The 27,828-nt window shown below is 47.3% G+C and overlaps 1 protein-coding gene across 1 annotated transcript in view; it reads left to right on the forward strand.

Annotated features, from left to right (window-relative positions):
- Window positions 1-27,828, forward strand: part of TFE3 (transcription factor binding to IGHM enhancer 3) — a 40,828-nt gene that overhangs the window by 5,668 nt on the left and 7,332 nt on the right. The window contains exons 2-7 of the mRNA XM_048490027.1: window positions 13,665-13,778; window positions 22,456-22,684; window positions 24,206-24,484; window positions 24,585-24,674; window positions 25,676-25,793; window positions 25,935-25,991. Coding sequence (XP_048345984.1) covers window positions 13,665-13,778; window positions 22,456-22,684; window positions 24,206-24,484; window positions 24,585-24,674; window positions 25,676-25,793; window positions 25,935-25,991 — 887 coding nt within the window. The remainder of the gene's footprint in view (window positions 1-13,664; window positions 13,779-22,455; window positions 22,685-24,205; window positions 24,485-24,584; window positions 24,675-25,675; window positions 25,794-25,934; window positions 25,992-27,828) is intronic.

Raw genomic sequence — 27,828 nt, forward strand, 5'->3', positions numbered from 1 at the left:
ACCATGCAGAATATGGTGTTACATAAGTACAAACAGTGCATTTTCCTGGACCAAACTTGTTTTGATGTAGTCCTGTTTTCATTATAAAAATGCCTTGTCCTATTTTCAGTATGCCCTCCTGAACAGTTCAGTTTGAGAATGCCAGAGCATAGGAGCCTTCCTGGCCTCCGCAGGTGGGCCATTTCACGGGGAGACACCACAGAGAAGGCACACGTGTATTTATTTGCAAAACAACAAACTGTATACAATTACATCGCAACAAGAGCCATGTGCAGCCTCAGAACAAAACTCCATAGAGTTTGCATTTATACCCCGCCTTTCTCTCCTGGAGCAGCAGTGGCGTAGGAGGTTAAGAGCTCGTGTATCTAATCTGGAGGAACCGGGTTTGATTCCCAGCTCTGCCGCCTGAGCTGTGGAGGCTTATCTGGGGAATTCAGATTAGCCTGTACACTCCCACACACGCCAGCTGGGTGACCTTGGGCTAGTCACAGTTCTTCGGAGCTCTCTCAGCCCCACCTACCTCACAGGGTGTTTGTTGTGAGGGGGGAAGGGCAAGGAGATTGTAAACCCCTTTGAGTCTCCTGCAGGAGAGAAAGGGGGGGGATATAAATCCAAACTCCTCCTCCTCCTCCTCCTCCTTCTTCTTCTTCTTCTGTGAGGAGACTCAAGGCAACTTACAAACTCTTTTCCCTTTCTCTCCTCACAACAGACACCTTGTGAGGCAGGTGGGGCTGAGAGAGTTCTGAGAGAACTGGGACTGGCCCAAGGCCACCCAGCAAGGATGTGGAGGAGCAGGAAAACAATTTCAGTTCACCAGATGAGAGTCTACCACTGAAAACTGCATTAAAACCCCTGACTGCGCACTGTGTCACCGCAGGCTGGAAACACTTTGGAAGTAGATGGACTGATGAAAATAATGCTCCACAAAACCTTGATAGGGCTTTGGAGTGCTTGAAGTGTTCCATAACCACACTCTTGTAATCCCTACAACTACCCTGCTAAGTAGGCCAGTGTTGTTGAAGCATAAGCATAAGCATTTTATTGTCATTGTGCACGCACAACGAAATTTACAGCAGCATTCCTCGATGCACACAATTTCAGACTCATACATCATACTCATACAATTTCATACAATACATCATACTCATACAATTTCAGACTCATACCCCATCCTCACTTTCCCCTTCCTCCACCCATCCCTACACAGCCCCAAACACATCAACACGAACAAGCGGCAGAGGTGCCAAGGTCGGGAGACGGTGGCTTGCCTAAGGTAGGGGTGCCGACTTCTGGTTGGAAAATTTGTGGAGCTTTGGGGTGGGTGGGTAGAGATTAGGGAGGGCAGGGCTTGGGGAGAGACCTCACTAGGGTATACGATAGAGCAGTGGGTCCCAACCTGGGGCATGTGTACCACAGGGGTTGCACCAGGATGTTTGGGGACATGCAAAACTTATGTGATGGGTTTGCAAATGTGGGGGTACACTTTGGGGGAAATGGGCTGCCGAGGGGTTCAAGGTGAAAAAGGGTTGGGCACCACGGCCGTTCAGCCCACCCCCCAAAGCAGCCATTTTTCTCTAGGGGAAGTGTTCGTTTTAGACTGGGGTTCAGGTATAATTCGGGGAAATCTCCAGGCCCCACCTGGACTGCAGGTTGGCAGCCGAAAGGCCTGCTGGTAACTTGGTGTGGTAACCCTACATTATTACCTCATTGAACACAGTGCCTTACATAAGGGGGAGGTTGCCAGCCCTGGGTTGGGGAATACCTGGAGCTTGTTTGGGGGGGGTGGAGGGAGGGAGGGGTCTGGGGAGAGCAGGTTTTGGGGAGGGGAGGGCCCTCAGCTGGGCACTGGTGTGCCAGCTCCTGGTGGGAACTCAGCAAGGCGCCGCCGTGCCATAGAGGCCCCCCTCCCAAGCAACCCCTCGCTCCAGACCACCCGAGCTCTGCCTCCTGGAGGTCCGGTGCCACCCGGGGCGATTTCTCGCCCCCTCCCCCCGAACGGGGCAGCAGAGGCTGGTGGTGCGCAGGGTGGCCCCTCGTAGGGCTCGGGGGCTACTTGGGCATGGCCCCCTCTCTCGCCAGCCAGCCAGCCCTCCTCTCCAAAGGGGCTGCCGCTGCCAGGGGTGCTTCGGGGTCGTGGGGCGGGGGTTGGGGGTTGGGGGGGGAACTTAGCTGCCGCCTCCAGGCCCCGCTGGGGGAGCAGATCCGCACCGGGGAAGCGGCCGGCCGGAGAGGAGGAGGAGGAGAAGGAGTTTTAAAAATAGTTTCCCCTGGTTGCAAAAAGCAGAGCAGCTCCTCTCTTGCACAAGAAGATCCTCCTCGTTTGTGCGTGCCCAGGAGACAGTAGCCTAGTGCCCACCTTGGCACAAACCCGGTTGGATTCAGTGCACTTCGCTTCTGTCGGAGGCGTTTGGGATGGCAGCTGTGGAAACCTTCTCTCTCTCTCTTTATGCCAGGAGAGGGAGCGAGTGAGGCTCAGTGGTTAGAGCCTCTGCTGGGCATGCAGAAGGCCCTGGGTTCAGCCCCGGGCATCGGCAGTGAAAAGGAGCGGGCTGAGCCCAAGGTGCCCACACCGGTTGTGGCGGCCGGGGCCTGATTCATGTGTGAGAGCAATCCGTTTAAAAAAATTATTCAGAGTTGCATCGTCCTCTTGTGTATCCTGGGCAGGGATGTCAGTCCAGGGCACAGTTCTTGGTGCAAAGCTGTGCAACCGGCCAAATCGGACACGGCCGGACAGTTCCTGGTCTGGCTCTCCCAGCCGGTTGTTCCGTTTGGATCTCAGGGGTTCACTGTGTACTTTAAGGACTGATATTTCAGAAGAATCACTCGGCGCTGCAGATATTTATTTATTTATTATTTCATTTTTATACCGCCCTCCCCCGAAGGGCTCAGGGCGGTGTACAACATTAACAAGCAAATAAAACAAAAGAAGACAAAGTTTAAAAATTAAAATGCAGCATACTATTATCAAACCCAAGTAAATTTAAATATTTAAAATAGATGGCATCCAGCTATTAAAACTCCTCTTAAGAGGGGGGGACAGTGGGTCTCAGAATATTTCTTAGGCTGTTTCGGGCACCCACATCAGCGGCTGGTCTCACCAAAGGCCCGGTGGAATAGCTCGGTCTTACAGGCCCTGCGGAACTCGTTGAGATCCCGCAGGGCCCGGACAGCTGGAGGGAGAGCCGTAAAAGCCCTGGCCCTAGTAGAGGCCAGCCGCATCATAGAGGGGGTGGGGATTACCAGCAAGTTGGCCTCTGCTGAACGCAGGGACCGACGTGGGACATATGGGGCCAGACGGTCTCGTAGGTACGAGGGTCCCAGGCCGCGCAAGGCCTTAAAGGTTAAAACCAATACCTTGAAGACGCTCCGGAACTCGACTGGGAGCCAGTGCAGGCGACGCAACACGGGCATGATGTGATCTCTAAAGGCACCGCCCGTGAGCAAGCGTGCCGCCGCATATGTGACTTCTCTGGTCTTCAGAAGGTGACAAGAAGAGGAGGCTGGATTTATACCCCACCTTTCTCCCCTGTAAGGAGACTGAAAAGGCAGTTTACACTCTCCTTTCCCAGCAACAGACCTTTTGTGAGATAGCTGGGGCTGAGAGAGTTCTGAGAGAACTGTGACTAGCCCAACATCACCCAGCAGGAGTGTAGGAGTGAGGAAACAAATCTGGTTCATCAGTCTGCCACTTATGTAGAGCCGAGGGGGGCTCCAACCCGGCTCTCCAGAGTAGAGTCTACCTGCTCCTTAACCGCTACACTGCTGAGCTGGAGTGGCCCCAATTCATACATCATCCCAGTTCGCAACCAGTTTTTTCCCTTACCATATTGACTGACTTACAGCAACCCAGTAGGGCAGCGATGGCGAACCTTTTCGAGACCGAATGCCCAAACTGCAACCCAAAACCCACTTATTTATCGCAAAGTGCCAACGCAGCAATTTAACCTGAATAACTCCCTTGAGCAGGGGCCAGCCTGCTGTAGCCTCAAGCAAGTCCCACATGCGCCGCTCTGCGCCTCTCTAGCATCTCTGCCACCTCTGCCTGCCCCCCGGGCAGCAGCCACCTGGAGCACAGGCACCAGGCCCGCCAGCCAAGTCCTCCCTGCTCGCTGAGGTGCACGCACATCAAGTCCAGCGGCCCAGGCCAGCCTAGATGTGTGTGTGTGGGGGAGGCGATTCCGCCCCCACATGACAAACTCTGTGTGCGCATGCCCACAGAGAAGGCTCTGAGTGCCACCTCTGGCACCCGTGCCATAGGTTCGCCACCACTGCAGTAGGGTTTTCAAGGCAAGACACCATTGCCTGCTTCTGCATAGTGACCCTGGGCGGTCTCCCAGCCAGCCAAATAATAGCCAGGGCCGGCCCTGCTTAGCTTCTGAGATCTGATAAGAGCAGACCGTGGCCTGGCTCTGCATAGCAGCCCTGAACTTCCTAGAATAGTCTCCTGTCCAAGTACTCACCAGGGCCGGCCCTGCTTAGCTTCTGAGATCTGGGAGAGGTGGTTTGCCATGGCCTGGCTCTGCATAATAACTCTAGACTTCCTGGGTGGTCTCCCATCCAAGTACTCACCAGGTCAGGACAGCAACAGACTATATAGCCATACCTCAGACTTAGCCCTCACCACATTAGGAACATTGATAGATTGGGGACTTTTTGATTAATAATAATAAATATGGAACAATAGTTTAATAATAACAGAAAAGACAGAAGTAATGTAGAGATGATAGGAAAATCAATAGGAACCTCATCCTCAGTCTATTACCTTTTCAAAATGTTGTAGCCAAACCTGAAATGTTTTAATTAACCTTTTGATAATTATATAACCTTTGTTGTTGCTTGTATGTATGTGATTGTTTGTTTTGTTGTTTGTCAATATGTGAAATTCAATAAATATTATTCTTAAAAAAAAAAGAGGAACAGTACTGTCCTACCTTGCAGGGTTAATGTAAGAATTACTGGAAGTAGGAAGCTTGGTTTGAAATTCTTTGAAGTGCTACTGTAGTTGGTGAAGCGTCTCTTTTGTGGGTTAAACGGGCCCTCATCTTGTTGTATAAGCCTTGATGAGATGTTGAGGGGAGAGGCGATCGGCAGTTTTAACAAAATAAAAACTACAGTTTGTCATGGAAACCAAGGCTACCTTTGAAAATATTACCTCTTTAAAATTCCCTATTAATTGCCACTCACTAGAAGCCAAGGCAGTTTTAAAATTACCTGGGGCCAGAATAGCTTTTCAAAGAACCAACAAACAAACTCTTAGAACCCAGTTGAAATTGGGGCCCCCTAGTTAGTCGCTTGATCTGCTGACTGTGTTTTCCCTTCTAAAGCTCTGATCTGCCCTAATTGTTGCTATTAAAACCTGATCTGGTTAATATCCCTGTTTCCAAAGAAGCATCCCTGCTTCCCAGCACATGCAAATCACTGACACAGTGTGTGTGTGAAGGAAGTTTGGATTGCAGAATTATCCAGTGTGGGAAGTGGTTCTGGCGCATGGCCATGGCGCAGGTAACCATGGCGATTTCCTTGAAAGTTTCTTGTTTGCTTTTTTAATTGGCATCAGAGGTTAAAAAATATTCCTTTGCATCTCCTTAATGTAGCATATGGCATCTTTTAGCGGCCCCTCTCTGTTGTGTTTTGTGCGTATGCTCCCCTTGGGGGGATGTTTTGAATTGGTGTAGTGGAAGTTGTGCGTGGGACTGGAGTTGTACGGCGTTAGCATGTGGAGCCTGTTTTCGGGGATGCATTAAAATGGAATGACAGTTATCTAGGCTAGATGCCAAGAAGCAAAACATGTTGGAAATACTTCCAAAGTTTCAATAAATAAAAGAAGTACACAGGGCATGATAACATTGCACAGTGATAGCGTATGGTTATTGCGATAATATAGTAGGACATGACAAATCCCAATTTACAATGGGGCTTAGAAACGTCACTGTGCCAACTGGTATTTTCTGTATCAGTTTTATTGCACAGTTGTCCCTTCCACGTCATGACCTTCCCGATCACGTTTAATAAAATGAAAAGCTGCACAATTTGTTTTCTTAAAATTAAATTTGTAGTAAAAGAACTGCGATTGAAAGTGTCTCACGCAATCTCTCATGCGACATCTCATGGTGATCTTGTAGTGGTCTTTGCGTCTCAAGTTTTATGTGGTTTCCCAGAATGTGGGGCCCCCAAACCCGCTAACCCCCCCTGATGTGGAAGGGACAACTGTAGTATCTTTCTGTAGCTCTCAGTGGGAGTCCAAAGTCCAACCTAGCTAGTTGCTACTCTGCTGAAAGGGACATAAGAACATAGAACAAGCCTGCTGGAGCAGACCAGAGTCCATCTCGTCCGGCACTCTGCTACTTGCAGTGGCCCACCAGGTACCTTTGGGAGCTCACATGCAGGGTGTGAAAGCAATGGCCTTCTGCGGCTATTGCTCCCGAGCACCTGGTCTGCTAAGGCATTTGCAATCTGAGATCAAGGAGGATCAAGATTGGTAGCCAGAGATCGACTGCTCCTCCATAAATCTGTCCAAGCCCTTTTTAAAGCTATCCAGGTTAGTGGCCATCACCACCTCCTGTGGCAGAGTCCCTTTTGACTCCTAAAAAGGTAGTTTTCAAGATCTTGGGACCCACGTGGACAAAAGCGTTGAGGATCGAAATTGGCCAAGATGGAATGAAAAAATCAAGACCCGATCCAATCCCAAACTTACTTCTCCTTTTTTGTTGGAATAAGTGCATAAAGTTTTTGCTGTTGCTCACATATGTGGAAAACTAGACTGTTCACCCGGAATCCTGGCCTTATTGAACCTATGCACCAACCTCCAAATGGCCACATGGGTGGCAGAACACACAGAGCAAGCGCAAGCACAAGGGGTTGGAGGAGTAAATTTGAAAAATACGCTGGGAAAGAGAAGTGAGAGAGAAAATGAAACCAGTGTTGGTGTGGAAGTTGTGGCTGAAATGTTGTTTTAATTTGCAACCAGAGCTTGAATGGCTACTTAGAAATTCTCATGAGCAGGAAAGGTTTTGGCTTGGGTCATTCCCCTGGGCACCCTGCCGGGGAATGAATTCATTCATAACCTTCTACACCTGTTCCCGCTCCAACATGCAATTAAATGGAAATATGAGAATTGGGGAGACATTAGGCTGGGGTTAGAAGTTAGCCCTTGGACAACTGAAGATACCCCGGTAATTGTACATGTCGACACTTCTGTCGCTTTAATTTATTTATTTATTTATTGGTTGGATTTATAGGCTGCCTCATCCCCGAAGGGCTCGAGGCGATTCACAACACACTATACACCAACAATCCATAAAATACATAATAACAATCTCATTCAAACGAATCATTAAAATAATCAGTTAATTTAAGAGCAGCAACAATTTACTTTAAAACGAAATAATAAGATTAAAGCAAGCAAATTAACAGCAACAACAACAACAGGCGCCCAATCTTTTTTTTTAAAGGATATTAATTTTTATTTAAGGATATTAATATTTAAGGATATTATAAGAAATTGTGAAGGAGCAGCTAGGATTTGGTTTTGTGGTAATAATGCTTTGAAAGTTTGGTCATTCCCTTATTGTGAGAGAGTTCAGAATTTGAAGAATTAGCACTGAGGAAACCCCCCCCCCCCACTTAAGATGTATTATTTGTTAATAGGTCTACTGGGTGAGGAAAAAAAAGAAATTTAAAAAAGATGGTGGAAAGAGCTGAGCTGAGAGGTCAGCTGTATATTATGAATTTGTTTTGGCATAAAAGAGGACTGGCATGGACCGTGAGAGTGTTGCATAAGCGGTAGGTCAGTGTTACCTGTCACCAAGCGGAATATCTAAGGTTTATAACTTCACAGTAGGTCGGCTGATATTGTGGAACTGTTAACGCTTCCTCCTTAGTCCTCTGCTGGTGATGCCCCAGGAGCCACCAAACATTGGAAAATGGTTGCGATGACTGTTTCTATAAGCATCAGTTTTAGGGTACGTTACATGTCTGAAGTGCTGCTGTTGAATTATATGATACACATCGGTTTTGTATGTTGTCACAGTTGCACGGATACTATTTGCTTGACATTTGAAGAAAACTCTTTTTCCAAGTCAAAAAGCGGGTGGAGAAACTGAAAAGTATGTCTTGAAAGATCAGACTAAGTGCTTAGTTTAAGAATGGGCCTGCATACAGACAGAAGAAAAGTTGATCGTTAAATTGTGAAACCCTGAAGGCAGGAAAATGAGGACGGCACCTACATTTTTGGTCTGGCTCTTAGAGCTGGGGGAAAAATTATCCACAACTGTTTTACAATGATCCTGTGAGGTGGGCTGGCATTCCGGGGATAAAAATATTGTGGTTGAAAAATACTGGCTTGCCTACAGCGCAACAGTTTGTGGCACACCTAACCACCTGTAGCAGCACAATAATGAGCTGCGGCGCCGCCACCGTTTAAACTCCAAAGATCAGCTTCAATTTGTGGCTTCTTTCCCACAGATCTTTTTGTTCCTACTAATTCAAAACTGTTCCTTCAAACCAGGAGCCAGAGACAAGGATGGTGGCTGCCCACATATGACCAGCAAGCTGTTCTAGATGCAGTTCTGTGCATGTGGATGCGGGGGGAGCAATTTTAAATGCATCTGTGCAGGGATATGGTCTGAACTTGTGGCAAGCAGATGTAAATTCAGTCTATGAGTCTCTGACAGGCCCTCAGTGGTGTATTTTTTGGTCACTGTGTGCCAAAGACTCATTGGTAACTAAAGTTCTCAGTGATTGTCAGTCATGTGCCAGCCTTTCATTTCTATTTAGCTGTTGAGGTGAACCGACATTTGTGTTCCATTGTATTCCGTTCTTTTTATGTGCCTGCCTTCTGAAAGAGTACTGCTTGACTAACCACATCAGTTACCTTTAAATAAATAAAAATACAGAATCGCTACCAGCATTACTGAGGCGATGCATTTTGAACCTCCTTGAATGCTCATGCTCGGTAGTTGCTGCAAACATTATTTATGTTAAGAGTAACGTCACGGCCAGCAGCGTGTAACTGCGCACAGTGCCAGCAATGAAAGGGTGGTCTTCACTTCCTTCTACCTAGCACTCTGGAAGCAAAAATGTATCTGTTTTCAGGCCGTCTCCTCGCATACCGATTGCACAACCTTCTTTCCGTGGGTTCAGGGCGTCCTTTGCGCTGCCTGTTTTTCTCCCTTAGATCTTCGCCTGTCGATTCCATTCCAGATTAAATGCTGCCTGCGTTTTGCAATCCTGAGGGTGGTGATAAGGCGGTCTGTGGATTTGACCTGGCTGTTTGTTCGAATTCGGAGGTCTTTAGGTACAGCTCTTCTGTGTCCGGATTCTGATGTCGGGGTGGGTACCAGGGATAGCCCAAGGTGGGCCTGGCTAGGCCGATGTCGTCAGACCTTGAAAGCTAAGCAAGGTTAGTCCTGGGATGGGAGTATGCCAAGGGAGTCTTCCTTTACAGAGGCAGGCAGAGGTAAACTACCTCCGAATGTCTCCCACTTTGAAAAGCCTCTAAGGCAGTGGTGGCGAACCTTTGGCACTCCAGATGTTATGGACTACAATTCCCATCAGCCCCAATTGGCCATGCTGGCAGGGGCTGATGGGAATTGTAGTCCACAACATCTGGAGTGCCAAAGGTTCGCCACCACGGCTCTAAGGTCTCTGTAAATTGGCTGCAACTTGTCAGCACTTCCTATCACCACCGGGAGAGAGATTTCAGCAGTTGCCTTTGAAAGCTGTGAAGATCATACAAGGCCAAATTTAGCGTCCTGATGAATTTGATGTGGATTTCAATTTTTGCAGATTGATGGTCTGCTCACTTTCAGTAGCTTGGTCTTCTTGAATGAGGGGGAAGATTCGGGCAGCCAGGCTAATTTCAGTGTGGGCAGATTTTTATAGGTGCCGTGTGGTACGGGTGCTGTGAAACGGAGTGCATAAGAAGATCCGTGCTAGATCTGATCGGGAGCCCGTCTAGCTTGGTTTCCTGCTTCCAACACTGATCAGCCAGATTGGCTGGAAAGCTTACAAGCAGGGTATAAGAAAAACATTCTTAGCAACTGCTTTTCAGGTATATTACTCCTGAACGTAGAGGCTTTATTATTAACTACTGACTTGGCTCCGGGCTGACATTTCTGTGAGCAGTCTCCTGTGTTATGGAAACAGGATTTGGGGGAGGGGGATTTAGGCTGCCATAGGAAGAAGAAGAAGAGGAGGAGGAGGAGGAGGAGTTTGGATTTATATCCCCCCTTTCTCTCCTGTAAGGAGACTCAAAAGGGCTGACAAACTCCTTTCCCTTCCCCCCTCACAACAAACACCCTGTCAGGTAGGTAGGGCTGAGAGAGCTCAGAAGAACTGTGACTAGCCCAAGGTCACCCATGTGTGGGAGTGCACAGGCTAATCTGAATTCCCCAGATAAGCCTCCACAGCTCAAGCGGCAGAGCGGGGAATCAAACCCGGTTCCTCCAGATTAGAGTACACCTGCTCTTAACCACTACGCCACTGCGAAGGGGGGGGGGGATGACGACAGGATAATCATGCTGCAAAGGTGGAAGTCTCCCCCCCCCCAAAAAAAACGTAGTCTGGATCTAACCTTTATGGCTAATAGCCATTAATAGATTTTACCAGAAACTAGCCTGAGTTGTTTTTAAAGGCACATTTGCTAGTATAATTTCAGGAGAGTAAATTCCCAAAGGTAATTATGTGTTGGCATGAAGAAGAACCTTTTGGCTTTTGTTCTGTGTGCAGTTTCAGTAAATTCCTCTTGAATGTGTGGCCTGCAGATACGTGTTTGCGCACATCCAGGTGCTTTAAGGCAGTATTCTTATTGCTGTCTTCATAGGACAAACGCTCCCTCTTTTTTTTTTAAACTAACCATATTATCTTTGCCATTTCTCTACAGGGATCTCTTTCTAGTCTTTCACAAAATTGTCCGTAGGGAGAGTGGGTGGTTTTAATTCCAACCAGACTTACTATTATCCTCCTCTCTGCTCTCTGCTGTTGAGCAGTTCAGATGTTAGTGAACGTTCTGTGAAGTGGTGACAGAGAGCTTTCATCACCACAGAGGGTAGCACGATAGGCACGCGTCACTGTGGACACGAGGGCTGGAGTTTCTTTTAATCCATCGTGTCACCTTGTGTAAAGAGTCTAACAAGGTAAATTGCAAAGTTTGGGTTTTGCAAGCGTCTCATCTTGGCTAAAACGTGGTGTGGGTGATGTGTGTGCTTTTTACAATGCAATCTTCGGGAGAGTTACTCCATTCTGAACCGACCGATTTCAGTGGACAGGCTGGGGTAGCTCTGCATAGGATTTCCCTGACAGAGACTTTGCCCAGCGGGATTCATGAAAGGCACAGAGCAGCACAGAATTAGTAGGTTGAGGGAACCTAACACAGCAGCAAGAAGAAACACAGGGTCTGCGGACTCTGTATGGCAGATGGCAATTGGCCATGCTGGCAGGGGCTGATGGGAATTGTAGTCCATGAACATCTGGAGTGCCACAGGTTGGCCACCCCTGTTCTAATCTGAAGCTGTTCTTTAGAAACGGTTCAGTTTGTTCCGCAGCGACGGACTCTGGGTCTGCAGGATGCTGCTGACTGATTGAAATTCGGAAAGATGCTGTGAAAAAGGAACGATTTGCATTAGGAGAAATCCGTGGTTAGAGAAGTGAGAATCCTCTGTTTACAACTGTTGGGTGTGCTGCTAAATAACACCCGCCCACGGCAGGCTGTAGCAGAGTCTCTGTCCCCAGATAAACACTCACTGAGTCAGACTGTTCGTCTGGCAAGGCCACGGTTGCCTTCCCTGGTCGGCAGCTGCTCTGCTCTCTAGGATCGCAGACGGAGGTCTCTGACATCACTTCTTCTTTAACCCTTTTACCGGCAGCTGCCGGAGCCGAGGGGAGGGTTGTGGGGCACCTGCGTTCGGCAGAGTTTTAAAAGACTTTTCCTACTTTCCTGGGGGTTTTTTTAAACAAAAAGACGGTTCACAGAGTTCTTCGGGGGGCTTTCGGTCCTCCCGCTGATTTCTTTAAATAACTGCTTGTTTTTGTGTGAGAGGTACATGCTAAACGATCTCTCTTTTTTACCCCTCTGTCCTTTCTTTGGGCAGAAAGAACTCTGTTCCCACTGAGGGAAGGTGTCTGTTCATGCTCTGAGATACTGAAACAGTGATTCCCAACCAGGGTTCCGTGGTACCCTGGGGTACCCTGAGCACGTCCCAGGGGTACCATGACAATGCTACCGCTTGCCCCCCCCCCCGGAATCAAATGGATTTTGAAGGGGGGGGGGTTGGAAGCCTCATGGGCTCCCTTTAAACAACACTGAAAAACAGCATTGTTTTATTTGCCTAAATTTGGTGTGGATTGGGGGCGGTAGATTTAAAGGGAGCTCTCCCTTTAAATCCCCCCAATCCATGCCGAATTTAGGCAAACAAACAACGAGGCTGTCGACGCTGGTTTCCCTCCCCTCCCCTCCCCCTGCTTGCCACGCCCCCCCACCTACAGGCCAAAAACGGGGGAAAAAATCAAATGAACCTCACAGGTACCCTGAGATATGAAGAGTGAGGTCAAGGGTACCGTGACGTTGAAAAGGTTGGGAAACACTGGTTTAAACAATTAAAAGTACGTACAAATGACAAAATTCAATTAAAAACGCATAAAGAAGAAGAGTTTAGATTTATACCCCACCTTTCTCTCCTGTAAGGAGGCTCAAGGTGGCTTACAAGCTCCTTTTCCTTCCTCTCCCCACACCTTGCGAGTCAGGTGGGGATGAGAGAGTTCTGAGAGAACTGTGACTAGCCCAGGTCATGCAGCTGGAATGTAGGAGTGTGGAAGCACATCTGGTTCACCAGATAAGCCTCTGCCACTCAGGTAGAGGAGTGGGGAATCAATCCCGGTTCTCCAGATTAGAATAAACAAACAACACTGGAACGAGGACCAAGAAGCAGTATGAGGGGTACTCCATACGAAACAAAATAAGAACACGGCAAAGAACACAGATAGAGGGGGACAGACGAATTTCCCTGGGTTGAGCACATCTGGTCCAAATGGCACCCATAGTGAAGAGGCCGTGTTCCTACAACAGCGGACTTGTCACACCACTGACCATTACTGGCCCGAAATTGACAGGGACATTTTGTGGCAGGCCGTTCCACTGGAAGGCTAACAGTAGACCAGAACAAGCAACGTCTCAGCAGCACTGGCTCAGCCTTCCCATCAGGTGAAGTAACTACAATAGTTAAACTGAGGTATCTGGATCTTTTTAGTACAGTGTTTTCCAACCTTTTCAATGTCATGGCACCCTTGACCTCACTCTTCATATCTCACGGTACCCCTGCCATCCTCCCCCCACCTTCCCCTCCCAGTTCCCCTACTTGCCACCCCCAGCCTTCCCCTCCCAGGGTGAAGTGAAGCAAGGGGGTGGGGGTGGGTGGAAAGTGGCTGCTGACCTTGTGGCAGGCCCTGCCCCCTGGGCCACCTCCATATCCTTGCTTGTGCTGGCGGGAGACACCGCAAAAGTGAGGGGGGCCGGTAGCGTTGCCGTGGTACCCCTGGGACATGCTCACGGCACCCCAGGGTACCACGGAACCCTGGTTGGGAATCGCTGATCTACAGGTTAGTACAGCCCTTATACTTGACGGGGAACAAAACTGTGTGACTCATGACCGATGTATTTCTTCAAACAGCCTCAACTCTCTGCTCCCTGAATCTGGGATTGTGGCCGACATTGACCTGGAGAACATCCTCTCGTTGAACAGCGACAGCTTCTACGAGCTCAAGAGCCAACCCATTGGTGTGAGGTAAGGGAGAAATGAGGGAAGCCATTTTGAGCCCACCTTATGAGGCTCTTTTCCATCTTTCAGCTGCCTTCTTCACAGTTTGGGGCTGAGAAGGAGGAGATATCCCAGATACTCCAGTAGGAAATGTGCCCCGAGATTATTTTCCCTCGATGGTTTGTCAGTCCTGGAAGAATTGTCACAGAACTAAAGATTCAAAATCCTTCCAACGCTTTTGACTGGGGGCCTCCTTAGAATGCAGATATCCTGCTGCAGTTCTTGGTGTTGAGGGGTGGATTCAGTAGAAAGGAAAATTTTCTGGAAATGTGGAAGACGAGGAAGTAAAAAGATGTGTGCAGTGTGCAGTGCACACTGGAGAGGAGCAGCTGTGTTAGCTAGTTGTAGCAAAATTACAAGGAGGCCAGTAGCATCATAAAGACAGGAAATTTATTGCACAGTGCTAAATAATTAAAATTAAAAGTAAGGCACTTAAAAACACAACTTAAGTGTTTACTCAGTAGACATACTTCCAGTTTGGAACACGAGCAGCCCAATCCGGGGTGGGGAGGGGCAAATACCTCCTCTGAAGATGGCGTGGGCTGGTGCTGGTAGAAATGCCCTCATGGGGCACTTACCTCACCAGAGGAGAAAATCCGCTGGCCCCGGCTGCTGTGGTGCCCTGTGATGGCCGGTCCCGGCGTCCAGCCTCTCATCAGCACTCCCGTGCTGCCCCCAACTGCGTGGTGGTGGTGGTCGTGGGGTGTTCCAGGGGCAGGGCCAACCCTAGTCTGCCTCCAGAGCCTGATTGGCCCCCTTGCCCGAATCGCTGGCAGATACCCACCACAGTTTTCGTGGTGTGTTTCTATTCTCCCCTGTGGAAGAATTTTAGGTGAGTCGTTGTTTTTTACTTTATTGGCGCGGGAAAGCCCTCTGGAGCAGGCAGAGCAGCGCTGAAGCCGGCCTGACCGTTCCGGATTGCACCGTTAAACAGTTAATAAGAATACACATATACAATGGCCAAAAGGACCAGATGCTTTTCAACCCAGAAAGGGTCTTCTTCAGAGGTCAGTATGTTACGCGTGTATTTGTTACACTGACCTCTGCAAAAGACTTAGCTTGTTTTACAGGTTGGGGTTTTTCCCTTTCAGTTCGTTGGTGGTTGTCGCATCATAAAGGTCAACAACATCTCTTTCAGCGAAAGCCTTCATGACTTTGAGCTTATTGTCCCAGATGCCTTGGAGTGTACATCCATCAGGTCTGATTTTCTATCCAGCAGAAATGGCCCGGGGGGTGGGGGTGGGGATTGCTGCAGCAAATAGAGGCCAATATAAAGCAAGACTCAGTCAAAAGAGAAGTCAGGATCACTCAGTGTGAGGCACTCAAAACCACAGCCCACAACAGAGCAGAACAAGCGTTAAATCTAATGCAGGAAGAAATGAGGTAGTGGAACAAATTAGGATCTGGAAAGGGGTGAGATATATAAGACATTAGTGCCTATGGAGCAATAAAACTCTAAGGCTGCTGTTGATCCCAAGTGTGTAAGCGACTTCCAACTATGAAAGTGCTGAATTTGAATTCAAGATCAAATCCAAGGCAATGTACTCCCTGGGGTTAACGGGAATCTAAGGTTCTTAACTCGCTGTAGGCACTTGGCCTCTCCCAGTTCCCACATCGTACAGGTGGTCTCTTGCTTACGGCCTCATTGCCTGCTGGTTTGATTTTTATTGAGTCTGCTGTTATTCGCTGTGGTTGGGAGGATCTCACACCCACTCTGAGTGCTGGGATTTCTCATTTGATTGTATCTAGCTTGACACCGGCCTCTCTTTGCAATGTCCCATCTCCCTTTACCATCTTTCTGCTGGGTATGCGGTTGGACTGAATGCTTCTGATGAAGCGATCTTGGATTCACAAAAGATTATACCAAAATACATTTCATGCTTCTTTAGGGTGCTACTGGACTCCTGGGTCATTGTGCAATGCTGACTTCCCTGTGAAACCTAAACTTACTAGGTGTTACGGGTTTTCCTAGATGTGTGGGTGTGGTCTGGTCGTTTTTGCTCCTGATGTATTGCCCACGTCTATGCCAGCCGTATTTGGCGTATTTATGGAACTGTAAAGTAGAAATGCCTTTGTTTTCTGCAAGCGGAGGAAGAGAATGTTCTGCCAGCTGCTGTGCCCTCTGCTACCTTAATGTATGTGTCTTAATTTTTGACATCTGGGAGTTAGGAAAAAATAATAGCTGAAATTAGAAAGTTTTGTAGTAAATGAAAAAAAAAGTATTATTGGGACAGAAAAAGCCCCCTATAGCTACAAACATGCTATCAGCATGTTTGAATATCAAGTTAAACTTTCTCAGACTGAACTGCTTAATATACGATCATCTCATTATAGCATATTACCATGTTTCCCCGAATATAAGACAGTGTCTTATATTAATTTTTGCTCCCAAAGATGCGCTATGTCTTATTTTCAGGGGATGTCTTATTTTTCTGTGTTCTGTTCGTCGGGCATGCTTCCAAACAAAAACTTTGCTATGTCTTACTTTCGGGGGATGCCTTATATTTTGCACTTCAGCAAAACTTCTACTATGTCTTATTTTTCGGGGATGTCTTATATTCGGGGAAACAGGGTAATTGTCAGCAACATGACTGAAATTTAAATCACCTTTGTACCCTTGAAGTCTACAGTGCAGGGCTAGTGTGCCTTCCAAGATCTTTTCCTTGAATTTATTTATTTATTAAAAGAATTTACATGCCACCTTTCTATAGTCACATTCTAGGCGGCTTGCAAAATGCAGTAAAATGCAATATAATATAATAGCATATATAATAGCAATAATACAATACTAGTAAAACAAATACAGCTATCCCTCCCAAATCGCAGGGGTTAGGGGCCCAGTGCCCCTTGTGATCTGGAAATCCACATGAAATTTTTTGACCCTCCCATTGTACCAGAGAAGAAGTCTGAATTTTTTTTTTAACTTTAAAAAAGTGTGTATATTTATGGTATTTGTTTATCGTGCTAAAAGACAAAGCATGTTGATATTATACAGTACCATCCTATACATATATTTTATGTATTCATGAATTTGTAAACTTTTTCTGTGTCATCTGCCGCTCTTTGCGTGTTGCCTGCAGCTTCCACAAAACTCCCCCAAATTTCCCATTTAATGTCATATGCCGACCCATGATATATCAAAACCGTGATGGGGAAAGTCGTGATGGGGAAGGATAACTGTACAGTACAATAGAATACAACAAAATCACACCATACCATAAAAATGTTGCCTACCATAAAATGCTCCTATATAATCTAAATTTCTGCTTATTGGGCAGCTCCCAGCTTTCCTGCTATATTCCTCTATATGGGAGTGGCCTGAACTAGCCTAATAACTGGATTCTTGGGGACAAATTGGGCCCAGATGCACCTAATGCCTCTCCAGCTGGGGAGGGGCTTTGTGAGTCTGGGGTCTTCTCCTCCAATGTTGTCCCTGCCCTTCTTTGATGTTTTATAGGCTAGCTTGGTTGCGTACAAGAAGGCTGAAGACATCTGTGCGGGGCTTGCCTGCCTGCTGGCCAGACTCTCCCCCAACCTGGTACAGTGTCAGGGCTCTGCCCCTCTCCTGTGCAGTACGATGGGCCAGCCCAGATTGTGCCTCCCAGCGCAAGTTATAAGTTCTCACGTGGCATTCATCACCTGGAGGTGCTAGGGGTTGTTGGCCCTGGCTGTCTTGCAGCCCCCATCGGAAGCAGTAAACAGAGGTCAGGGGTTGCTTCCCCCAGACAGTGACCTCACATACATTTCTTAACACTCTGAATTTTGTGAGTAGCGTGTTTCCCCGAATATAAGACAGTGTCTTATATTAATTTTTGCTCCCAAAGATGCGCTATGTCTTATTTTCAGAGGATGTCTTATTTTTCTGTGTTCTGTTCGTCGGGCATGCTTCCAAACAAAAACTTTGCTATGTCTTACTTTCGGGGGATGCCTTATATTTCGCACTTCAGCAAAACCTCTACTATGTCTTATTTTTCGGGGATGTCTTATATTCAGGGAAACAGGGTAAAACATTACCTTTAAAGGCATTTCATTCAGTCCAAAAGAAACCGGGGGGGGTGGGGGGAGGATTTCATAGGAGTCTTTTCCCCCTTTCCCTTTCAGAATACCCTAAAACTTCCCAACTTTTCCACAGGAAAACTAGGGAAAAAGCTGTGGAGGCACCCTTCTCTCCCCCCTCCCAAATTTTTCCAGGTTTCTTCGCAGACCTTTATATCTCTATGCCTTGTCTGTCACTGCTTAGTGGTTCAAAAGCTAATTGTTGCTTTGTTTACCCTGCATGCTCTACAGGGTTTTCCACTGCCCCTGGGCCAGGGACATGTTAATTGGGACTCAGGGACCTTGTTGCTTGGGAACGGGCAGCCTCCGAACTACTTTTCCCAGAGTTCTTAGCTTTTGGGGGGTTCATTGTCGAGAACACGCTGCTCAGTTATATATGCAGATGTGGCCACTTACAGTTGGTCACAGAAAAAACCCACACAACTGAGTTTAGCAAAATAAAATAAAATCCAGATGCCCAGTAAAACAGCTAGCAAATTAGGCCATGTGGGAAATGGCCCCGCATAAGAAGATTGGCTTTACAGAAGCAATACCTGGAGTGGTCTTCTGCAGGTGGGGAGTTGCTGCCAAAAACACGTGTGCTTTTGATGCAGATGTCCACTCTGGGAGCATGTATTGGGTGGGCTTAAGTGAGTGTGTGGGCTCCTGTAGGGAGCGGTGGTCCTTCAGGGTCATGGGTTCTGATGGGTTATACCAGTGATGGTGAACCTTTTTGAGACCGAGTGCCCACATTTCAACCCCAAACCCGCTTATTTATCGCAAAGTGCCAACATGGCAATTTAACCTGAATACTGAGGTTTTAGTTTAGAAAAAACGGTTGGCTCCGACGTGTGCATTACTTGGGAGTAAGCTTGGTGGTAGTCGGTGGCTTGGCTTTGAAGCAACCGTGCAACTCTTCCAACTGGTGAATCACGACCCTAGGAGGGTTTACTCAGAAGCAAGCCCCATTGCCAGCAACCGAGCTTACTCCCAGGTAAAGGATCACACTTTAGTCCTTTGCATGAAAATCAGTGGGGTTTAACAGTGCTTAACAGGGTTACCTACACTGCTTCCCCAAAACTAGGTTTTAGGTTTAATGCTAATAATTGAGCCCAGCGACCTAGGCCAGCCTAGATGTGTGTGGGGGACACTCTGTTTGCGCGTGCCCACAGAGAGGGCTCTGAGTGCCACCTCTGGCACCCGTGCCATAGGTTCGCCACCACTGGGTTATACTGATATCCAGCAACACTTTCAGTAGAACCCAGAAGCAAATTGGGAGACAGTGGAGCTGTTTCAAGATGGATTTCAAGATGTTTCAAGACATTACAACATTTTTGAAAGGATAAAGGAATGAGAGTGTAATTTCTATCAGTCTTCCTACCCTCTCTAGGGTTCCCAGCCATTTTGAGCCTGCGGACACCTTTGGAAATCTGAACACAGTGGTGTCTGCAGCTACAAAATGGTTGCTGCAGGACGTGGAGGCACGCAGAGAAAGCCAAAGTATCTGGGAGAAAGGGGGCAATTTAAAAAATACACTGAGGGAAAAGGCGTTGGTCATAGAATCATACAGTTGGAAGAGACCAAAAGGGTCATCAGGTCCAACCCCCTTGGGTTGGTTAGTCAACCAATTTCAAATCCATCTAACAGTAGAATTATAGCCTCCTCAGGAATCCATACTCCCATCAAGTTTCATTGGCCAATTGGCCATGCTGGTAGGGGCTGATGGGAATTGTAGTTCCTGAACATCTGGAGAACCGCAGGTTCCCTACCCCTGGTCTAGCCTGTATTTTACCAACTTGCTTGAAAGAATGTTATGGGGGACCTTGTCAAAGACCTTACTGAAATCAAGGTATGCTACATCCACAGCATCCTCTTTGTCTACCAATCTTGTCACTCTATCAAAAAAAGAGATAAGATTAGTCTGTCATGACTTGCTTTTGAGAAACCCATGTTGACTTTTAATGATCACAACTTTCCCTTCTAATTGCTTATAGACTGTTTAAAGATCTGCTCTAGAATCTTTCCTGGTATTGATGTCAGGCTGAATAGGTGGTAGTTGTTTGGGGACAACATTAGCCCTCCTCCAGTCTGCTGGGACTTCTCCTGTTCTCCAAAAATTCTCCAAGGATTATAGCAAGTGGTTCTGAGATTATTTCTTTTAATACCCTGGGATGTAGGTCATCAGGCCCTGGAGATTTGAATTCATTTAAAGTCGCCAGGTATTCCTGCACTACCTCTTTATTTATTTTGTGCTGAATTTCCCCTACTGCATCTTCTGTTCCATTTCCCCCCGGTTGAGCACTGTTTTCCTTTTGGGAGAAGACCGAGTTGTTCTGCCTTTTATCCATCCCTGGTTAGCATTTTGCCATCTTCTCCATGCAGTTATGCTATCATATGCTTTTTCTTCCTTTTGCTATGGACATAACCAAAAAAGTCTTTTTAAATTGTTTTTAACCTCTCTGGCAACCTGAGCTCTTTCTGCACTTTAGCTTCCTTGACTTTTTTCCTACACATCCTGGCTACTTGTATGAATTCCTCTTTGGTGATTTCCCCCTTTTTCCATTTCTTGTGCATGGCCCTGTTAAATCTTAGCTCAGTTGAAAGGTCTTTAGATAGCCATCCCGGTTTCCTGAGACACCTCCCATTATTCCCATTAGGAGTACTAAAAGAAAAGGGATGGGAATCAAATGAGCACTGGTGGAAGCTGCCACTGAATCACTGTTGTTTTAATCCGCACAGCCAATCAGAAACCTTGCTGGGCAGAGCTCTGGGCCTGGCTCCACTCACTTTCTAACAACAACTAGTGCCCAGGGGCACCGTGTTGGGGATCCTGCCCTACAGCAGTGTTTTTACATATTTTTGATATGCTCACCCACAAGTTCATTCCCCCCTCCCCCCCAAAATGGAGCTTGAACAAATTAATAAACCAGCAAAATGCTGGAACCCAATTTTAGGGCTTTCCGACTCATTTTTGGTTCAGGACTCACAGGCTGCAAAAGGCCCAAGAAAAGATTGCGAGAAGATTTACTCCAGGCTTAAAACAAACCCACAGGCTTTCGGAGGTTATTTTTTTCCTTTTTGCTGCTAGGCTGGCAAATCATTTGGATGTGCTTCCTGATCTTTTTTTTTTAAAATAAATTTTATTATTTCAACCATATAAAACAATATTACACAATACAAAACAAATTTACAATAAGACTTCACATAACACATCCATATAACACATATATCTTTTCTTCCTAATTCTTTAACTGGGTGAAAAAAAAATTCCTTTCTCCACAAATTCTTATCTTATTCCCAAAAATAATATACTTCGTATTTACTACTCCCTAGCAACCTTAATTATATGTCTCTAGTTAGAAAAAAAGAATTTTTTTCCATAATACAAGCAAATGTTTTGTATATATATTCAAACTCATATCCCTTCATATATACTCAAACGTAAATCTATAATCAAATACAAATATATCTATCTTATATCTTATACACTTGCTTTTTTTTAATTACTATTATATATATCCAACTAATCTATTTCTACAGTAGATATTTTTATATTATTAATTCTTATTTTCTCATTAACTATCCTTATGACTTATCTTTTTTACATGTTACAGTACTTTTACAATATCTCTCCTTACATTCCTTCCTCGTATCCATATATTTTAGCAATGGGGTCCAAGTTTCAACAAAATCTTTGGTGTTTTTATTCTTGATCAGCGATGACAGCTTTTCATTTGTTGCATATTCTAGAAGAGCACTCAACCAATCTTCAATTGATGGAACCTTTTCTAATTTCCAGTTCTTGGCTACAAGTAGCCGCTACTACCAGTCATATAGAATAAGAGCTAAGTATTTTAAGTTAATTCTTGTTTTCTTACACATTATGTTAAGTAGAAATAGCTCTTTGCTGAACTTTATTTTATTACCCAAAATTTTTACAATCACAGTATATATTTTTGACCAATATTCTGCTATTTTTTTACAGTCCCACCAGATATGTTCGTATGATATGTGCTTCCTGATCTAGGTTCTGTTTCTAGAACAGACAAAATTTGCTAACCTTCTGGGGGAGGGGGGGGAGCAGCTGAGGATATTTTGTGTTACTCGGAAGCATCTCCGTTGAACAAGAGGCTGGAGACCACTGCGTCACACAAGGGGCCAGTGCGTTCCCTGGTGATGGTTGGATGTGTTTTATGTGTTTAACTATGCTGGGTCGCAGGCACAGGTCAAATGAAAAGCTGACTGGGCACAGTGGTTGCCGACTCTGGGTTGGGAAATTCTTAGAGATGGGGGGGGGGAAGCCTGAGGGGGGCAGGGTTTGGACAGGGGAGGAACCTCAACATCCCAAGCAGCTGTTTTTTTCCAGGGGGCCTGCCGTCTATGTCCTGGAGATCAGCTGAAATTCTCGGAGTTAAACCATGCATGCTTCTTGCTGGAAAGAAAAACATGACATAATTCAGTGTTGTGATACTGTTCAATATGTTTCCTGGCCTTTTGGCAACCCTTTTCGCACCTCCGGCTGCGGCTGTGCCTCGATTGTGCCACTTTAGCCCAGCAGCGGAACCTTAGCGGTGTCCTAGGATAACCCGGCCTTCTCTCCTCCCCACAGTCCCCCAGCGGCTCCGGCCCCAGGCCCAACCATGTCGCCCATGAGGTTCTCCCACGGGCAGTGCAGCTGGATGATGGCACAGACCCAGGAGACAAGAGCTGCCGGGAGGCTCAGCAACAGGTCAGCCTTGCCCCCTCGGGCTGCCCGCCCCACACCTTCCACACCCGCCATTTCCGTGAGCCCCCTAGCACGCCCTTCGCCTGCCCAGGTCCCTGTGGAAGTGCTGAAGGTAAGAGCTGGGTGGGGTCAGGAAGGAGGAGAACATGGCCTTTCATCCTGCCCGAGAAGGCTGTGACCAGGAAGGACGTGGGTTTTTCCATTTTGGGGTGGCAGGTGTTGTGTGGTTCCATGTGGCACTACCCCGTATATACTCGTGTATAAGTCGACCCGCATATAAGTCGAGGCACTTAATTTTACCACAAAAAACTGGGAAAACTTATTGACTCGCCATGTATGAAAGTCGAGGAATTGGGAAATCGCAGCAGCTGCTTGGTAAATTTCAAAAATAAAAATAGATACCAGTAAAATTACATCAATTGAGGCATCAGTAGGTTAAATGTTTTTTGAATATTTATTTCAAAGAAAAACAGTAAACTGGCTCTGTAAGTGGAAAAGAGGGTCAACAAGAACAATATGGTCTCAACAAGAACTTTAAAAGTACAAAAACCTTAGCTCAACCAGCAACCAAGCTAAAACACAGGAGTTAAAATCCTTTCAAAACTGGAAATTCCTCATCATCATCTGCTTGGCTGTCCAAATGTAACCCAACTTTAGGATTTTTTTAAGAGGGATATTATCAGAAATGGAAAATCTACTATTAGCTTCCATTGTAAAAAATGGGAATGATCACCCTTTTGGGGATCAATAACTTTGGATCCCCTGACCCAAACTTCACCAAACCTGGCTGGTATCATAAAGAGACTCTCCTGATGAGACCAGCCAGGTTTGGTGAAGTTTGGTTCAGAGGGTCCAAAGTTATTGACCCTCAAAATGGTAGCCTCATCTACTAATAGCTCCCATTGAAAACAATGGGGAATGGGGGCACCTCTTTTGGGGGTCCATAACTTTGGACCCCCTGAACCAAACATTACCAAACTTGGCTGGTATCATCAGAAGTGTCTTCTGAGGGTACCCCGCAATTTTGGCACCTCTAGCATAAAAACTGCGCCCCCTACTGGCCGGCAAAGTAAAAACACACAAAAAATTTTAATGACCCGCATATAAGTCGAGGGGAGCTTTTTCAGCATTAAAAATGTGCTGAAAAATTCGACTTATACATGAGTATAATTAGCATTAGGTAATTAGTTCCAGCCACTCAGTCATTTACTTGCTTGCTTGTTAGATTTTTCAGTTGCTACTCACCCAGGTGTTCTCGCCGACAATTTGCCCTATATGGCTTTGATCCTGGGTACCCAAGAAAGTGCATCTGCCCATATATTCCTGTTTGGGCAGCAGCTGCCACCCCAGCACAAGGATCTTACCACTGTGTGACTGAAGTTAAGCTGTGGCAGCCATCTTGTGGCTGGTTCCCCCTGTGGCAGCCATTTTGTAGCCGCCGTTTTGTGGTTGCACCCACCACCCTGTGTCAGAATATCAAAGGCGGCTGCGTGGACAAAACGGTTGGGCACCCTGCTTCAGAGTGACTGTTGATCGTTTGTAAGCGTAGAGACTGTGGCGTGCCCGTGGCGTCCGGCCAGTGGGCTTTCTCTCTTTCATATCCTCCCATTCCCTTTCCCCTCCCCATCTTTAGGTTCAAACCCATCTGGAAAACCCCACCAAGTATCACATCCAGCAGGCGCAGAGGCAGCAGGTCAAGCAGTATCTCTCGACAGCCATGGGTAGCAAGATGGCGACGCAGGCGTTGGCTGGCGCCAGTCCGGGGGCACCGCCTGCCTGCTCCCCACAAGCTGCATCAGCTCCAGAAGCCCAGCACAGTTTGCCACAGCAGCAGGCAGTGGCCGGGGGCACGGGTAGCGCCCCCAACAGCCCAATGGCGCTGCTGAACATCGGTTCCAGCTCTGAGAAGGAAGTGAGTCAGCAATCACCCCTTCCCTTCAGCTGTTTCCTTTTCCTCCTCACTTAACACTCGTGGCCACTTCTTTGGGGCTTGACCCTTAATCTTCCCTTAGATTGATGACGTCATCGATGAGATCATTAGCCTGGAATCCAGCTACAATGACGAAATCCTGAACTACGGAGGCCTACAGATGCCAAGCACTGTGAGTTGTTTTGTGAATGTAGATGTTGAAGGCAAGAATGTTACTGCGGAGAGACTGGGATATAGCAGAGCTTCCGGTCATTGCTGAACTGGACAGCAGGGCTACTGGCCATGTCAAGAAACTTTTTGATTAATGCAGCAGAGATGGCTAAATAATCTGACTAATCTGGACAAAATCTGGACAGTTCTAACCTGGAGAACCGGCTGTTTGATTCCCCACTCCTCCACCTGAGTGGCAGAGGCGTATCTGGTGAACCAGATGTGTTTCTGCACTCCTACATTCCTGCTGGGTGACCTTGGGCTAGTCACAGTTCTTCGGAACTCTCTCAGCCCCACCTACCTCACAAGGTGTCTGTTGTGGGGAAAGGAGTTTGTAAGCCACCTTGAGTCTCCTTAGAGAAAGGCAGGATCCAAACGCTCCTCTTTTTCTAGAGCTCTTAATTGGCAACCTTACACATTAACAAAAAAAATTGCTTCACGGATTAAATTTGGCCTCTGCCAACACATAAACCCCCCGTGGCGGCAGTCCCCCCCAACCCTTGGCGTGATTGCAGGTTTCTCTTTTTCTTCCATGCAAATTCACAAAGTTTCGCTGACTTCTGCACTTGGGGTGAAACGCTGCTGGCCATGCAACTGAGGTCAGATCATGTACACGGCGGAGGGATTCACTTCCAAAAGTATTGATCTGAAATGAGGACTTTTCACAAGTATTGATGTGTGAATGTTACAGAGTTTCTGACCGAAAACTGAGCTGCAGGTGTTTGTCAAAACCTGGGTTTTGGGAGAGCCTTAGTACTGACCTCTAGTATTGAAGAGCAGGGTGGGGTTTTTTTTCTTTTATGTTTTGGGTGTGCAGTAAAGTTCAGAAGATAATGCAAGGGAAACTCTTAAGTTCCTCCCTTCTATCCTGGTTTGGCATCTTTATTCTCCCGTGTCCCCTTCTGGAGCGGGTGGTCGTGGGTTGGGGCGAACCTAACCTGAGCGTCTCCCTGTTCTGCATAGCTGCCAGTCTCGGGGAACCTCCTGGACGTCTACAGCAATCAAGGGATGATGGAGCCAGCCGTAACCGTGAGCAACTCCTGCCCAGCTGACCTGCCGAACATCAAGCGAGAGATGTCAGGTACGAGGGTGCAGGGATACGACCAATGAAAGAGGCTGCTTCCGGGGGGGTGGGGGGGTTGGTAGCAGCTTCAAAGTCAATGCTGATCTTGTTTGTGTGTGTGTGTGTCTCCCCCCCTCTCCCCCCCCTCCCATTTTGTAGAAAATGAAGCTAAGGCATTCCTGAAGGAGAGACAGAAGAAAGACAACCATAATTTAAGTGAGTGCCACGAGTCATCTGGCGCGGGGGGGTGGGGCAGCTTGCATGGAATAGCAAATGAATATGCTCCAGTACTTTCTGGAGGAAGGAGAGGCAAGATTTGTTCTCTTCAAGATTGCCGTCCTGAGGTTGCAGGAAATCCCGCTGAAATCAGTGGGAGGTTCTTCAGAAGGCATTCGTTTAGGATGCTCTGCTATTCTGACAGTCGTTCTCGGCGTACGAAGGCTTAAAAAAATTAGCAGAACAACAGGTCAGGTTCTAAATTAAGATTGAAAAATTTAGCCTTGATGTATTTCCCTCCAGGGGTTGGATCCAGGCTGAAGTTTTCTGCTAATGGAAAGAGAGATGTCGTTTCCACCAGTTCCCCGTTCCTGTGGCAGAACCCTCGTTTATGCTGTTCCTGAGGAACAGCATTTGGGGGGGAACCAGAGAGCTGCCTTAGACGAGAGGGAAGGAGGCAGGAGGGCTCTGTTCCGCCGACGGAAGTGCCTCCCGCTCACAGAAAACTTCTCCCCCTGTCTCTAGGCAGCCTGGGCCACTGAAAAAGCCAGAGCATCAACTGAACACCCCCCCCCCCCCCCCCGACCTCGTGTGGCATTAAGACTGTCAGCAGCCCTGTTGCGGGCAGCGTGATGCTCTTGAGGGCTAGTACCAGGAGAGGTAGTTTGGCAGGTACCTGGTCCAAGCATTTTAAGAGCTTTAAAGGTGAAAATCAGCTCTTCGAATTGAACTTAGCCACAAGCCGGCAGCCAGTGTAGCAGCAGGGGCGTAGTGGTTAAGAGCAGGTGTACTCTAATCTGGAGGAACCGAGTTTGATTCCCTGCTCTGCCGCTTGAGCTGTGGAGGCTTATCTGGGGAATTCAGATTAGCCTGTGCACTCCCACACACCCCAGCTGGGTGACCTTGAGCTAGTCACAGTTCTTCGGAGCTCTCTCAGCCTCACCTACCACACAGGGTGTTTGTTGTTGGAGGGGGGAAGGGTCAGGAGTTTATAAGCCCTAGGAGTCTCCTGCAGGAGAGAAAGGGAGGGTATCAATCCAACTCTCCTCCTGCTCCTCCGCAGCAATGTGGCAGAATTCACCAGCTCCCATTATCAGCTCTAATGCAGCCATGGACATTTGGAAGACACCTGTGGTACATGGCTGAGAACCTTGAACACTCAGATAGCAGTGGAGAATTTTATGGACTACAATTCCCATCAGCCCCTGCCAATTGGCCATGCTGGCAGAGGCTGATGGGAATTGTAGTCCATAACATCTGGAGTGCCAAAGGTTTGCCACCACGGCCATATAGCAATTGGCCATGCTGGTAGGGGCTGATGGGAATTGTAGTCCATAACATCTGGAGTGCCAAAGGTTCGCCACCACGGCCATATAGGATCTTGCTGTGAAGTCATTAATCTCAGTTGTGGCCATTGCAGGGTTCCTGTGGAGTGGTCACTGCAGGACTGCCGGGATCTTCTTTCTGGCTCCAAATCCTTCCCAATCCTCACCGTGGTGGCCTCGATTTGTCCATCTTTAGAGGTTGAGGAAGTGACTGCTGAAAAACAGCTGCCGGATTTAGGACTTATTTTTCAGATTGCCTTTGATGCAAAGGCTGGGGGGGGCGGGGAGGGCTGTTACTCTGGCAATGCAAAAGGCCGGATGTTCCCTGATTCCTTGGAAGCCAGCATCAGTAGGGTTCTTGGCCAATCCCAGGCAGCAGTGGACTGGCCAATGTTGTTTCCTACTTTATGAATTGGAATCCCTGTGTCTTGGTGTTTTGACACTCAAAAGCAACAGTGCAGACTTGGGAGCCCTTGATAGAATTTGCCTGTGTGATGTGACCCTGAGTCTGC

Source organism: Sphaerodactylus townsendi, linkage group LG03, assembly GCF_021028975.2.
Source record: "Sphaerodactylus townsendi isolate TG3544 linkage group LG03, MPM_Stown_v2.3, whole genome shotgun sequence".
Classification (NCBI taxonomy): Eukaryota; Metazoa; Chordata; class Lepidosauria; order Squamata; family Sphaerodactylidae; genus Sphaerodactylus; species Sphaerodactylus townsendi.